At 43.7% G+C, this 16,568-nt stretch overlaps 1 protein-coding gene across 1 annotated transcript in view; it reads right to left on the bottom strand.

Annotated features, from left to right (window-relative positions):
• Positions 1-9,097: 9,097 nt before the first annotated feature.
• Positions 9,098-16,568, bottom strand: part of PKDCC (protein kinase domain containing, cytoplasmic) — a 36,822-nt gene continuing 29,351 nt past the window's right edge. Inside the window, exons 6-7 of the mRNA XM_054821734.1 lie at positions 13,064-13,237; positions 9,098-10,330 (exon numbers count right to left, since the gene is read on the bottom strand). Coding sequence (XP_054677709.1) covers positions 10,245-10,330; positions 13,064-13,237 — 260 coding nt within the window. The 3' untranslated portion in view covers positions 9,098-10,244. The remainder of the gene's footprint in view (positions 10,331-13,063; positions 13,238-16,568) is intronic.

A 16,568-nucleotide genomic window follows, 5' to 3' on the forward strand; every position in this document is an offset into this window, starting at 1 on the left:
TAAAAAAATAGACACATTAGATATTTCATGTCCACATAGTCATCTGAAAGAAATAGCCCAAATTCAGCGTTCAGTTACCTAACCATAATTCCTGAATTAGTTCAACCTATAATCCATTCATTCAACAAGGTAATTGTGGACCGGAGCTGAGCAACTGAGATTGGAGATCCTGCACTACAGGATCAGATAGCACTGAATCTGCCTCAGTTGTTTTTACAAGCTATATCCAGAAAAAGCAGAAACTTATTTAGTCCAGATCTATAGAATAGTAATATATGTCAAAAAGAATGCAGCATTGCATAGTTTTAGTTCCATCAGCAGAGGAACTTTCATAACTAACTGTTCAAGAGGTGAGTAAGAAAAAATTCCAATCTACACCTAGCAATATCATCCGCTCCTAGAGGTTTACATTAATATTCAAGGATGGTGAAAAGCCCTGCCTTCTTTGTGGAGGCTGAGGTTTTGCTAAATATATGTTTTTAATGGCCTTATGTGGACTGTATGTGCTAATATCAAGATCCTAAGCTGAGCTTTGTTTCCAACTTCCTTTGGACCGCATTTCTGGCTGACAAACAAATATTGAAAGTAATTCACAGAGGAAAAAAAATTACTGAAAACACTTAAGACGTGTTCCATTTGTAGATTTAATTAAGATATCATGTCAATAGAAAAGCACTTAGTCACAGAATAAGGATTTCCTGCTGCTGTATATGCACCAAGCCAAAGCTGAATTTATTTTCAAAGTAGGAGATACTGGTTTTGCCACAGCTGCCAAGACAAGTGATATGACACTCTTGTAGATAATGACTGGAGTTGGTTTCATAATTTAACCTCATGGAAATGCTGAACTGCTGCTTGACAGACAGGAGGAGAGTGTCAGAAGAAGGGTCAGGTCCATACTTACTCCTTCCTTCGGGTTCAGTTGCTGGCCACTGTCAGACATCGCAGACGGGGTGACTGGTTTTCTGGTCAGACCCATCAGGGTCATTTTGGAGCAGGCAAAAGTTACCTGGGTGGCAGACTCTCAGTGTGACCACAGTTTTGGATACTTAACTTCACGTGATCCTCTGAAAGCCAACAGGACCTTTCAAAAGCTAATTGCTGTTTAGTGTGGGGGAAAGTACTGGAGTTTGCATCATCTGCCCAGTTTGCTCACCTGGCACCATTCCGTAGAAGTCCAGCTTACCTCTAAACGTAATTCGCGTGGTGAAGCTGGGGCTTTCTCACAACGTAAAACCATGGCTGAGAAGCTGCACTGTTCGCTACGGGTCACAGCTGGGAAAGAGAAGGAAATTAAGAGGGGGTGGAGAAGGTGGATCACTCCTAAAACCTCTCCCAGGGGGGCTACAGTCCTCTGAGACCTGTACAGAGCCCAAACAGGTAATGAAGGCCTTTTGCAACATGTACCTAGGGCCAGAGTAAAAGAGATTGGGGATGCCGAAGCCAGTCCCGATCCCTCTTTCCCTCACTAGTGCATTCAGCTAAGGCTACGCACAGCAGAGGCTTCAGACCAACAAATCTATATTTAGCAAGTGAAAGGCCAGCTAGGTTATTTTCAGCAAATAAAAATGAGGCGTTATTTTGATTTGCAATTTCCAGAGACTATTCCCTTCTGACAAATAAATAAATAGGTATGTATGCATCTTAAACACTAAACGAAAGTCCTCAGTTTGCCCAAATCATTGCATGTCAAGTTGCAGCTAAACAGGCAGTGTTCTCATCTCTCCATCAAGCTGCTTCATTTGTTACAAATAAAGCCTTGATGCAGACAAAGCCAGAAAACACTATGTCCCAATAACTTTCCCCAGACAGGCACAGAAAGGTGCTATTATGTTTGTAAATCACATTTATGACACTGAGCCTAACATGAAGAGAAAACGGCTTAAAACTTGACCAGAATCTATACCGAGACTGTACCAGAAATTGGAGTGTAACCTCAGGCTCCTATTATTGTAACCTCAAAGTTTTTCTCAAATTCCTTCTTGGAAGTCATGCTTGCCCTACTTCTTATATAACTGCTCAGGAAAAGCCGTACACAGGGAATAAACTACTGAGCTGGCATTAATTTCATTTTACTCTAGTGTTCTGCAATATGACATATTTTGCATCAGCTCCACTGCGTAAGGTTCTTCTATCTATCAACTTAAAGAGAAAAGTTTGACATTAAATTTATTTCTTGGATAATATATTGGATGCTTCTGAAGTCTACACTGAAGCATGAAGTGACAGTGTCTGTTGAAGCCATCAGTTCTTATTGACAAGTCTGGTTAAATTATCAGGTTGTATGTAATTTTATTTGAGTGTAGGAAAATGAAGGTTATAGCCAAGAGCTTGGTGGGGTTTTCTTTCCTGAGATGATGATTTATTCATTTTGGCTTCAATAGCTACGGTGTCAGGCGTATTTTATATTTTTCCAACTTTGACACTTCAAACATTTGATTTCCCTTTGCAACTTCCAACCTAAAACATGTTTCCCATTACAGATATTCGAGTGACTGCCTTGCACACACTGACTCATGAGGCTGGTTTTTATTTTCACAAAATATATAACCCTATTTGAATAAAATACAGATGGTGTCCAATACATTAAACACAGCAAATTTGCCATTCCCTCCTTCATCCCCTCTGTGTTCCGTTCCCCAGATTTTCTGTGGCTGTATGAAATCTTATCAGCCTCAACAGCTCCGAGAGGACATGGCAGCAGAAATTTGATACCATTCGTATTTGGTTTGCTACAATAAATAATGTGCAGGTTTTTAATTATTAGTATTTTTCTACAGGATTCTGCATTTGGAGCTCTGCTTTAAAGTGAGCTGCATACCCCTTGGAAGGTACTGAACAGCCAGTTTCACGCGGTCCAGTGGTAGAGTTTGAATTAAAGGTGTTCAACATGGAATATGGCACCAAATAACTTTCCTTCCCAGGTGACAGCTGGAGCAGATTCAGTGGCCTCTTATATCGCCAAACAATTCAGAAGGAGCAAAAATACAATATACTAATAATACAATAAATTGAGTAACTTAGTAAAAACTGCTGAAATTGGTTGAAGAAAAATTGTTCTGGGTTTGCTATGAAAGCATAAGAATCATAGATACACACACATAGAAATTACTTGGAACGCACAGATCTAGGTTTTTGAAAAAAGATTCTATCAGCATCACTAGATGGCATTGGAGGGTGCTTTATCTCATCATAGGAGAAATGTAGCTGTTGTCAGCAGTCCATAGTTATTAGGAACACTAGTAGTTAAGGAATTTATTCCAAGCAAGCTAAAGGCATGTTCTATGCAACTTTGGTGAGGGAATTGCAACACGAAGCAAGAACCAAGGCTGGTTGAGCAGTCACTGCATTGCTGCAGTTTCCTTCTGTCACACACAAGGAGTCCACCATCTCTGAGCTCAAACTGGAAGGCTGAAATTCAGACAGAAATAAATTGCAGAGGGTACCAAAGAAACCGAGAACTGATATTACATGAGCTGGTGACTTCAGAGAGGTAAGGGTGTTAATCTCTTCCTGAGATTTAGGGTGGAATTTTTGGTACTGCATATTTGTTTTTCCCTCACAGCAAATTATACAAATATTTGTTGTATGAATGGCATCTCCGTTTTTCTTACACCTTTTTAACTATAGTTTTTAACTTACACTTTTTAATATAGTTCTCATGCCCCTTTCCTATTACTTTTAGAATGAGATATGTTTGCCATCCTGTGATATTTTTGTTTAGCATCAACATCCACTTTGGAATTACTGCTAATTTTAGTCGCCTACTCTTGTCCATTGATTGTTACTGCGAAGAAGCTGTGCAGAATCAGTCGCACCACAACTACAGTGGTTTCTGAATCGCGAGATTATAGCACTTACAGAGGTCTCTTTTATTCATACTCTTTAATAGTTGGTAAAAAGTAGCAAAGAAAAGTTTGTTCCCTTATAAACACATGATTCTAGGAGCTCGGTCTTGATGAAATGGACTGTATATCAGAATAATTATAGGTCATGGAACATATGTTGCAATATAAGGCAGAAAAATGGTGATTTCTTTTCATATCTGCCACCTTGACCCACAATCTAAGTCACTGAACTTTTCAGTTCTCCAGGTAGACTGTGCAGAGTCTGTTCGCAAACTCATTGCCTATACGATAAAACAGGCATTATTTTTTGCCTCCATAATATTCTCTCTGCTTAAGAGCTGTCTTTTATCTAAATTCTATAATGAATCAGAAATCAGAACCATATGCAAATGAAAACCTGACATTTCATTGAAGTATTTCCATTCTTCAAACAAGCTTTAGGTTTGTCACTCTTGGGACTAAAGGCAAGGATGGTAAAACATATAGGAATAGTAGTGTCCACACTGAACAACAGCTTGTGTCCAAGAATGAGGTAAGACCTGCTAGTAAGTCATATAAGGTTTTTAATAGGTCATGAACACGCACAAAGCCAAAGTCTTGTATAAAACGTTAAGTATACCCACTTCTAACTGTGCCACTGTGCCCCTGGTCATCTGTTTGTCTGACTGGCTGCTCCACATTCCTTCTAGTGTATTTATAGAAAGCTGCAATTCGTAAATACCAATTTGTACCGCTATCTTCATACATGCCAGGTACTTGTAATATTGAAAACTGGAAATTGTTCTTAGGGCATACTTGAAGTCAGCACAAGGATGATAAATAAGAATGGCATTATACCTGTAAAACAGTGCGTGTAAACGTGTATTTACACATTTATTTACTCTTATTCCTTTCCTGAGATTATTTCTTAAATAGTATGTATTTAATTTACTGTGTCTTGCTAAAGCTGCCATTTGAAGTAAGGGAATTCTTCATGTTATCATTGTTTAACTCTCACAGGAACCTACCCACGTGCTCACGCACACACGTGTGCGTACATATGGGAAAATCAGTGGGGTTTTTCCTCACAGACGCTCCAAACATTTAGGTCCAAGAGGCAGGTTTTATTTAGCACCTACTCCATAGCTACTTTAAAATCTAACAGTCTGATTCTGTTTTGTATGAACATAAATCAAGGATGAACTGAACTAAAATCAAGCTAAGTAAGATCAGACTCTGGCTTTATCATTTCAAGTAGCCACTGGATAGTTTAGTCTTCCTTCTCAGCCTCACGGTCATTTGCTGAAAAACTGTGGTTAGCAGGGATTTTTTGTTTACAAGTCACAATTTCTAATAAATGTGGTGTTTGCCCTCTGGCTTGACATCAAAGACAGTTTCATAATGAGGGTGTCTCCTACTGAATTATGTTTCCCCTCAGTTTGTATGGGGAAGTGGGGCACCAATTACACAAAGGCAATTGTTGACTGCATGCAACTATGAAGGGAAGAGATACAACATTTTGTTTCCTTCATATTTTTAAAACACAGCTCTTAAAAGCATCCATGTCAACTTGAAAAAGAAAAAAATCACTTGTACTTACTTGCAAGCAACTTATTAGAGTTAAAATGCCACGGTCCATGTCTGTGCTGAAGGAAGGGTATGTGCCCTGCGTGCCTGAGACACAGTCAGCCCAATGTGTCTCGCTCCTGCTTAAAACTCAGAGAGAGAAAAATATATGTTTTCTTTAAAAAAAGGATCAAATTATCATATCTTGAAAAGCATTAAGCAGAGTATGGCTGTAAAGTCTTTATATACTGCCTGCTTTTCACGAATCTTCCTCTTCTTTGAGCTCTATTTTCTTCTTTCTGCAGTCGATTGATGAAAACTTCACTCAAGTCTTTTCAACCTAAATCTGTTTGCCTTCTTTCAACAGCGTTTCGCATTTTGACCAAAAGGTTAAGGATATGTTTTCCTGGAAAAACAGTCTTGCCACTCCATTTTTCCTTTTTTTTTTTTTCTTTTTCTCCCCGGTAGTAGGTTTTAGTTAGTCTTCAAAGAATTCAGTGCTAGAGTATACAAGATAGGCCTCTCCCTATCAAAGTTTGAACATTCCCATAATCATATATTCCTTTCTGACAGGCAACATAGGATGATCTCTGGATGTTGACTATCACCTTCCATATGCTTTGAATTACAAGTCCTCTAAATCATTTGCTTAATCTAAATTATTATCAACAAAAGTGTCTTTTTTGCTCTGAATAGCAACAATGCATGAAGGCGCGGGGCCTTATAAGCATTAATAGGGTCAGCACCATTAGAAGTGGAGTAATGGTATATGTTTTGCCCCTCTCCAATTCTCCTCGTAACGCGTGACTCCCGCACGTCCCCGGGCGTCAGTTGCGGCGGGCGGCCGTGCAGGGCAGCCCTGCGGAGAGCTGCTGGGGCTCGGCTCTCCACAGCCGCAGCAGAGCGCCACGCGGGTAGCTACGCCTGTCAGGATGCTTGTCTGCGACTGACTGATTAGTCACTAAGTCTACGCCTTTGCTCACCTGGTATGAACACAAGGCTGCATTGACTTACCGTGAGTACACATTGTTTGTTAAGTTGAATTTCAGAGGCAGGGGCAAAGTCTTAAGGTCTTCACTGTGCACCTGCTACGGTCAGGTCCTGCTCCAGGAGTGTTCCACAGCAGTTACCACACCACACAGAGTAGCTGGTGATAGAAAGGCCTGCCTTCCTTCCAAGCTGCCGCCCCCCCGCCACACACCCTACTCGGCCGTCCTTCTCACACATCTGGGAAGCTTGGTGGTCACGGCTGACAGAAGTACTAAGCAAAATGGCTAGCGGCAGGGCAAAGCATGTCAGGAGTAGTTGCACTTACACTAAACTCCTTTATCTTATGCTGGAAGAACGTCTCTCCTGCAACTCTTCACCAATGTCTCGCAGCCCATCCAACCCCCTTCACTCTCTGTACAAACTTACCTGAGCTCCTCAGCTGGCAACAGGGCCCGCTTGTTTTCAGGCTTTCTGTCAGGGTGATGAACGCTCGTGGTGATATCACTAGTTTCACCACACAGCTCTTACACGTGATACGAGTTGTAACAACCTGTTTCTGAAGCTGAATACACGAGACCTCAGCTTTCTGCTTAAAAAGATGCATTGATGTTGGGGAGAAAGCTTTGAAAAATGACCAGAGAGAAAACAGTAGGCTCAGACAAGATACAGAAAAATAAAAGAACACATTTTTATTTTGGTCTAAGCAAACACCAAAGATCTCAGCATGCCTCCACTACATCCCTCGGGATGCTGGGTCAGAGGTGATGCTGAGCAGTGCCCGCTTCGTTGCCTGGAGTCTGTTCCCAGTGGTGGGGCTAGTGTCACCCCTTCACGAGAGCGTCACGGAGATAGAGGGCAGCTCTTGGAGGTCTCCAAGCCGCAGCCTGGCTGGGGCACTGCGGTGCTGGACAGGACCAAACGTTCAGCACAGCCCCTCGCAGAGCCGCAGCACCCACCGCCTCACACAGCTCTCACTTCTCCAGATGAACTCAACATCCTGTTTAGCACTTCATTTTGTGCACAGCCAATTGCTTTTTCACTGAGGAAATAAGCTCTCCCTGTTCAGAGTGACACATACATAAATACGTATACACATACACACACGTGCATGCGCGCACACAGACATCAGTCGTTTAAAGCCCTGTGGGTGTCTTCTTTCATATTTCTACCTTGTGGCTTGAGGAAGCCAGGAAATGTAAAAAGCAGTCAAAACATTAGGGGGAAAAAACAGATAGAAATGCCTTTTCCACAGAAAATGTGGAGCAGCTCCCAGGCTGGCTGGCCTGGATCTGCCAGCTCACTTTGTGCCTTGCTTCTTCCTCCTCCTCCTCTTCCTCCTCCTCCTCATCTCTGTGGCTTCTCAGGGGCTTCCATGCCACAAGCACCAGCCAGGCACTTTGCTGAATCAGACCCACTGCTGCCAAAGACACTTTCTCCCCATAAATTCAGACTTTTACCAGCACTTATTACAGCTCTTAAATTCACTTATTGTAGTATCACGCCTCTCTTATTAAGATTTTAATCAGCATTTCCACTGGAAAGTTATAAAACTGCCTGTATAAAGTTGATTACTGCTGAAATTTAGAATCCAGCTTCTTGGCCCACAGCTAAGTTTCTTTCTTGCTTACTTGATCTCTGTTTGCAAAAGCTGATGTAAATTGGTTTGGCAAGTTTGTTTAATTCCAGGGATAAACAATTCCTGACTTAAGAGGCATTTTTTTCTGGTGCGCGGGAAGCGATGGAATGAAATTATCCTAAGTTACCTGCCTACAACATTAAAGAATTACCCTGGATATCTTTTTTTTTTTCTTTTAAATGTTGATATTTTTACCTAGGAATGCAGCTAAAGAATTTAACCATTCACATTGTTTTCAAACGCTGAGTATTTTTGGAACAGTGTACAGTGCCTAACAGGAGAGCAATCACAGGAGGTTAAAGACTTTCAAAATACATACCAGCACCTCAGTGCTAACAACCCATATCACTTCAATGAACTGTGCAGTATGTGTTGGCATGATTTATGTAGCAATTTTAAAAGAATCTGTAGTGTTTGTTTATTACCACAGCATGATTGATGGGTTCCTAAGTGCACGGCGACACAATCAGCTGAGCTATTACGGCTGGGAGTTTGATAATTTGTGAGTTACGGCCGTTACAGCATGTCATTTCAGTCAATTGCCAGAAGTCATTAGGGTATCAGTGACCTCAGAGAAACCATGGTGAGACGAGATGGGCTGCCGACGGTGTCACCGTCGGACAGACCATCTCTCCCGCATGGTCACAACTGCTGCCCAGCTTCCCTGGCTCTCCTATTCTCCTTCCCTGACCTTCCTTGGCAAAGAAAATACACCAGTTAGCCCCATGAGCAACTCCTTCAGGTTCTGCTCTCATCCTCGCCCCTTTCAAATGTTGAAAGACTGGTACCAGCGTGACACAAACCACAGAGTAGGAAGGGCTGCTCAAGTGTTGTCTTCCAACAGCCACTCGCTTTGTGACAGGCGACTGCATAGACAAAGCCACCACGTACCCCAGAAACACACCCCTCACTGAGAGCCACTGGAACAACCTCAGTTCCTTCCTGGAAAACATATCCCAGGCTTAAGTTTACGTACAATACATTATGTCTAAGTCTTCACTGGATTTACGCATTTATTTGCGACACACACACACAAAAAACAAGTAGGAAAGAAATTGTATTTATCTTTTATTTTATTTTTTTTTTACAAAAATAAACTATTTGAGAAACAAAAGCACTTTTTTTTTTTCCTGACTGTACAAACTACAAAACAGTATGACATTGGTCACTTTAGCATTTACTTTATTGCTTTCACTGAAAGCAAATTCTCTAGACACACCATGCCTGTAAAACGCACTTTATATATAATTAAGGCTAGCATTCATTTGACATTATTAAGGTCATTTGCTTCATTCACTCTAAGAATTAGCAAGCGGTGCCTTAGAAAACCAAGGATTCGATGATAAAAAATACGAATAACTGCAAGACAGTCATTAAACTAGTACTGTTCCACCAGCTGGATTGTTTTGCCAGTCTGTCAAAGATGTGGCTTCCTGAACAATTCAAACTCGATTCAACAAAAGTTTTAAGCACGGGCTTAATTGTAAGCATATGCTTAGGCCTATCCCTATTCAGCAAAGCACTCGGCACTTGGGTAAGTCCCTAGCCTTTCAGTGGGACTATTCATATGCTTATGTGATTTGCTAGACCGACAAAATGGCTCTTTTAAATTAAAAATGAAACTTTATGATAACATTGGAAGCAAAAATGAAAATTAGCTGCAGTCTTGCAATTCTAAACATAACCAGTTCCTTCCTTTTGACAAATACGCCAGCATTGCGTATTCGATAGCTTTAACACAAATGCTGATTGTCTTCAGTAACGTTTGCTATTCAGCTTACAAACTGATATGCTTCAGTTACTCTGTTGTGATTGTACGTGCCCAAATAAATATCAGTGTGGAGGATACAGACTTCCCACAGAAATGATCAACTTTCACCCCTGTATGCACATGTACAGGTCAGAAACATTATGCTAACCTTGGTTAGAAAAGCCAGAGCTGCCAGCTGATTTATAACCAACGTTATACCCTAACAGTGTATCATATCTTGTATTTTCCTTTGTTTTTTTTTTTTAAAAATCACATTTTCAAAATGTTGTTTTATTGCACATTCATCCTGGTCATGCAGGTTATTTCTTTAAAGTTTTGTTTAGCACTCTATAGATTAGAATGAATAATAGTGCAATTATCTCTCTGGCCACAGCCGCCTTCTACCTAACAGCTGCCTATAGTTACACACAAACAGCTCTTGTCACTCACGCATCACACTGAGCCACTTCAGGTGTCAGTCTGTCACCTTCACATATGTTATCTTGTCAGGATCAGGCATGATGTGATTTGAGGCCATCTTGAAGAAGACAAGCTGCCGACCTGCACCAAATAGGAAAGGGGGCAGAGTAAGGAAAAAAAAAAATTAGAAGTTATGAGCAGAAGGTTGCCTACCTTAAAACACTGACATTTCATATTCTTCTTGAACCTACGCATTCTTCAGGCAACACAAGACGGAAAACTCTCTCTTAACTTCAACTGGTATAAACCTGAAATGCTTTCGTCTAAAATGACACAGAATCTCCTCCACTTTCAGTATGTTTACTCTTTCCTAATTATGGTTAAGATACGGCTGTGCACAGCTAACATGGTAAATGAAGGAAAGGTCTGAAGAGTTTAATACAAATTTCCCATGATGTTTAAAAGAGTATTTAAAGACTCTCCCGCTGATAACAACAGGCTTGAGTTCAGGGCTTAAATGAAGGACATTGGTTTGATTGTACAGGAGCCGCATCGTCTTCACATGCTCGAATCTTTGCAAAAGTGATCAGTGCAATGTATGTTAAACATGACTTCCCCTGAAATAGTTCTTGCTTATCACTTCATAGCTCTGGGTTTTAAACAAGCTGGAACAAGGTTTCTACCCATGCAGAAACGGCCAGCAAGTGATAACACCCTGGGCAGTGTAAGGCACCTGCCTCACATACATCCAAGGCCAGGGGGGACTGAATTTGGTGAGGTTTCACTCAGCGGTGTTTGCGGGAGCTGCAGCACAGTTCTTGTATCTCCCCACGCTTACTGACCCGGCATCTCATTCACGTCCCTGCCTCTCGACGAGTACGTGCCGTCCCACGCACCCTCACTGGCACTGCCCTTCCATGACGCAGAGCCCACAGAGAGGTTTTCCACAGCTATTCAACCTCTACCTTCCCTCTCCCTAAACTTCAGAAAACTAAATGCTATTTACTCCCAGCTGCTTCTCTAGGGGCTCCCATAACTCTATTTTCTTAAAAAGTATCCCAGGGCAAACAGGATGCCTCAACTACAGAGCAAATTTCCGTGCTGCACGTTTCAGGGACTCGAGTGCTCGTGCATCAAGAACAGCACACTAAAGGGAATGATAAATAAGACTAGAAATATTACTGATATGTCTCATTTGCTTTTAATATTACAACCTGAGACAGGAGCTCCTCTAAATTTCCTATGAATTTCCCTGTGTCATATTAATTAGTTTTTTAGCATATCAATTAACTTCAGTAATCTGACTATAAGTAGTCTGACATGACTTAGTAGTCACTAGTTCACCACAGGCAAGGTTAATATAAATCAGTTTTTTCTAGGTTCCATGGAAGTCTCTGTTCAAACCTCTCAGAAGCACAAAGAAATGCAGAAAGCCGTAGCAGTACAGTGCCTAAAACACTGAAATGTATGAACTGTCTAAAGTTTCTACTAGTTTGTGATGCTTTCAGAGTTGAGGACCTGCTAGGCATGTATATAAGCCTGGCCTGGGTGTGTATTTATGTTGCTCAGCTAAGCACAACTCAGCTGCACACAGGATAAATTTTGACTTTAAGGTTAAGATATGTTGTGATCGCAGATGTACAGACAGAAAGCTGAGCCTCTGCGCCTAACACAGGAGCAGGGGAGCCAGCCTGGCCCCAGCAGAAAATGGCAATCACAGGCAGGGAAACAGCCCTGCACGTGTGGAGATGACACACAGAAGAAAAACTCACCCTGACTTCAGTGGGGGTTTTATCTCAGGGGAATATTGTGAAAGAACACAGATTTGGTCTGCTGCAACTTATACACACAAACACGTCTTTTTTCTTTACCCTTCAAGGGTCGCAATGCACGCAGGGGAACACTGTGAGCCGAGCTGGCCGGGGCCGGCTGTGGGGCACGCAGCTCTCCTGGGAACACAGGGAAGGGGCACGGGGTTGGGAGCCGGCTGCAGCATTCGGCTCTTCGAAACCCTCAGCCACCCCAGACCTGCAGCTACTGGAGATTTTTAGCATAGACTCGTAACATTTTTGTTTCTCAGATTGGTCTGGAGTTGCCTGAAATAGGCACAAGTCTGGTGCAGAAGCAGCGATCCGGGGCCAGTTCTCCGCTTGATGTCAATCGGCACCGACTGCCTGCCTTCAGGGGAACCCCACTGGGACTGCCAGGCCCACAGACCTTTTGGAAAGCATATTGCTCTTTCCAACAAGTGTGTTCTGTTAGACAAGAAAATGAGTTGTGGTAGCAAATGGGATTTTCCCCTGGAAGTTCTACTTCTACCTGGTTTTAAACCCTCCCTCCTCGCTGTCCTTCAGCCAAAGCCCTACTGCTAGAGGCACAGTGTTCCCACCAGCGGCAGGGCATCTCTGACACCAGCCAGGAAATCCCAGCTAGACGCACAGGAGAACCTGTTTGGTTTTGTGTCAAACCACGACAACCAATACGGATTGGAAAGATTTATTTAAATCCAAATGTTGGACCATGTCTTGCACTTCAACTGCAAAACCAGGTCACAGGCTTTTGTTGTCGTTTCTGCTGCTGTATTGTAAAAGAAAACTTCGGATGGCATGGTTTGGAGACCTATGGTCCATGTGCCGCAGCCCTCTGATGCCAGCTCCTTTGAGCCTGCCTGCAGGTGCCTGCTCCCCCAACAGCTGGCAAAGAGAAGCCCCACCAAAAACCAAACCACCTCAGCTGGAGCTTCAGAAACTTGTAGCTGCTGGTGGTGGCTCCCACAGCCCAGGGTGGCACTCTCCCTGAACTGTATTAAAGCACCTAAAGCAGCCAGAATACGTGACTCAGCTGCTCCTTTGCTCCACGGCATCCGCGACCTACCTGTCCAAGTGGTCTGGTTGGTCAGGACGAAAGCTTTGCACTGGGAGTAGCTGTCACAGATCTCAATGGCTTCGTTGACATCAAACACAGAGAGGAGGCAGCCCTTGTGATGGTAAGATGGCCAGCATCTGTAGTTCTCATCAGGAATAAAAGCTTCAGGCACCCGCCTGTACTCTGCAAATAACCAGAGCAAAACAATTGTTTTGAAAGCTCTAGCAAACTGCTTGTTTTTTAGCAGGCAAGGTTTATTGTAACAGCTTAGGAGCGGGATATATGACGGAAAACGTGACGAGCTAGACTGTACCAGCCCCGGTTTGCTCCCAAACCTGTTTATAGCTCTGCACCTTACTTTCCTTTTCCTTTCCTCCTTTTTTCTTCTCACCTTTTTTTCCAGAAAGCGTCTGTAAATAAACAGTCTGTGCACAAAACCCTTTCCCCTTCCCCACCGTGTAGGCGAGGCTATGGTTTTATTAGGAGTTTTACAGGAAGAATGTCCCATTGAATAAACAGCATCCACTTGAATGAACTGACTCACTGTCCTACTTCTTAACAGTGAGCGGGATTGTTGGGGTGAGACCCGACCAGGCGTTCCTAGCCCTCCCTCTCCCTCAGAAGAGCATGCTATTTTCCTCCGGCCCCTTTAGAGAAGGAAGAAAAGACAGGCTTTTAATTAAGCAAACTTTTTTTTTGCTTGCTCAGATTAGCACAAAAGGGGAGTCGCTTGATGGGCCTCCGAAGAGAAGAAAAAACAAAAAGCAGAGGGAGCATGTCAGCGTGGTCCTCGCCCAGCGCCTCCGCGCTGCCCTGCCGATTACTCCTCTCCCTTGGCTGCCGTTCAGTCTCACTTGCCTTTATGAGCTGCCTCTTGTTCTCTGTTCACAGCTCCTCTCACTTTCCCAGCCGCTGATGGGAGTTTCTCTAATGAATGCATCAGCAAATTCACCTAATCACTTATAAACATTTCTCTTTAGCATCCAGACGCACAAATTGATGGTTCCCCCCCGTCTCTCTCCCCCTACATCCTATTAAAAAAAAAAAACCCAAAACCTAACATTCTGTATTTCTTCTAATTATATCTATTATGGAAACCAGAGCTGCCGGCCCTGACTCACAGCCTATTCTTAAGTCACTTTGGTTCAGGCACTTTCTGCCTGACATTGCAGATTCAGCCTGCTAATATTTCAGGCAGCACATTGTATGAACACCACCGAGTCAGAGGTGAGTGTGTCTACTACTCTGAACTGCCGGTATTTCATCTGGGAAAAGTACGCATCTACAAGTGCTCGTTCATACCGCACAGTCTGAAATACTGGGGAACAAATGCAGTAAGTGCATTCTTTTTCTAAGTCTGGCTCATTAACAGCATCATAAGAAACATTCACAAACAAGAAGCAAAATCAGAGCTGATCGCATGCATGCTGCTTAAAGGCAAAAAAAGTTTTCATTAATTCAGAAAATGCAGACTCATGCACATGAAGAAAAAACCAAAACAAATAAAAATGTAGTTTCACATTACAAATGGTCATTTCTCCATCAAAAATATGTGTACATTTCTTCTGAAGAAAAGTCAGAACATACACCGCTACTGGCTGGATAGGTAAAGTCTCTTTTGTTTTTTTCTGAATTGCTGTATCAACCATACAGTGTTAACAATAATTGAATGTAACTGAGTAATATTCTCTTATCTCTGTACGGTAACTGCTGAGTACTGATTTGTACCTCACAGCCAAGGTCAGTAAAATGGTGTGTGCAAATGAGATGCAAAAAAATCAATTCACCGCTGTCAGCACCATATACACCTATCTGTGTCGGTGTGCGTGCCGTGTGACTGGACAGAAAATGTGACTATTCACAACTTTTCTTTGCACGGCTACAGAAGTGCCACCTAACACTGCACTGCGCCAAAGCCCACACCACAGAGGATGTTCACGGAATGATGGCACTTGCTGCAGCAGATGAAGCATCTGCCTGATTCTCCACATCAGCAGGGAGCGTGTCCCAGCCCTTCCCGTGGGCGCTGTCGGAGCCCGCCGGGCTCCATGCCGGGGCTGGGAGGGAGCTGCAGCATCCCTCGGCACGCCATCAGGGCAGCAGGCAGAGCAGCCCCATGTCACGTCATGTATTTTTCTCCATGAAAGGCAGAAGGTCATCTGGAAAACCCATATTTTGAATTATTGTCCAATTTTTGAACTCTTTTGCACACAGATATGCCTCTTAATATGCCTTTAGCAATTTTTTTCATCTCAATGCTGTTCCTGTTACAGCTGTCAGGAGTTAGGCTCCCTGCTGATGTAAACAGATTTCAAAAGAGCACCAGTGATTTACGTGACCTAAGGCTCTGTCAGAGGTAGGAGATAAAGTTCTCCCTTTCCATTGACTTTTTCAAGGTGACCGAGCCCGGTAAATCATTTGGGCAGCTTGGACACATTAATTGACAGAGTTGGGCCAGCAATAACTGTGATGGTGATGGCGAGGTCCTGGCTTGCAGGTGCAAGAGAGGATGGAAACCTCCACGCCGGTACTTCGGGTGGTCTCACCATGCAGCAGAGCCCTGTGGCTGTCCCTGCTCTCCCTGCCGGTTCCTACACAAGGCAAGCCACCACCATCTGCAACAACTCGTGGGAACAGGGTAGCCTAACAGGTACACAGCAGTGCGACCCACATGCAAAGAGCATTCTCCTTGGTTGGGAGATCATCAAGCACCAAGCAGGTGAAAGTGCAGCCACTGGAGTCTAAGTGAAAGCACAGAGTCACACGGGCTCCACAAAGGCAACTTCTGGCAGCTCCCCCGAACTGGCAGATCGCTGAATGCCTGCAGTTTAGGGATCTGAGCATCCTGCCTACGCTGCCTGTGGGAAGGGGAGAGGGATGCAACGAGGGGGAAAGGCAAGAAGGCAGCCTCTCTCCCCGCTTGCATGGCAGGCAGCAGGGGCGGCTGCCTGGGAGCGCCTGCCCCCAGGAGCATCCCGATGGGAAGGCGGCCATGAGGAGCAGAGAGTGGGACACGCCATGGCCCTGCACCCTGGCTCACGCTCCCAAACCAGCCAGGTGCTCCCTCCACCCCGGGAAACCAACACAGAATCTCCTCTGAAACTATTACAGTCAGAACTGATCAGAAACTCACTGCAACACCAACCGAGCACTGGCCTGAGGAAACCGCATTTCTCTCCAAAACTCACTTTACCTTGAGCAGAGCAAGGTAGCTGCCTTCCCCGTTTGCACGGCGAGTGCAAATATCCCTGGAATCTCTTGTTTACGCAGCGACAAATTAGGAGGCTGACCCCTTAGCCCTTATTTGTACAAGTTGTGAAGAAATGCACTCCTCTCGTGAACTAGGACGCTCCTGAAGGATGCCCCTCCGTCCAGATGTGCCCCGGCAATGACAGGCGCCTCCTGCTCCTGCTTGCACTCCATCAGCCCCAGCCTGCAGGAGAGCTGGGCTTCCCCTATACCGTTAAATTGTCATCCTGGTCACTACAGTGCAGTTATCTGCTCAATTTAGCAA

Source organism: Grus americana, chromosome 3 (assembly GCF_028858705.1).
Source record: "Grus americana isolate bGruAme1 chromosome 3, bGruAme1.mat, whole genome shotgun sequence".
Lineage (NCBI taxonomy): Eukaryota > Metazoa > Chordata > Aves > Gruiformes > Gruidae > Grus > Grus americana.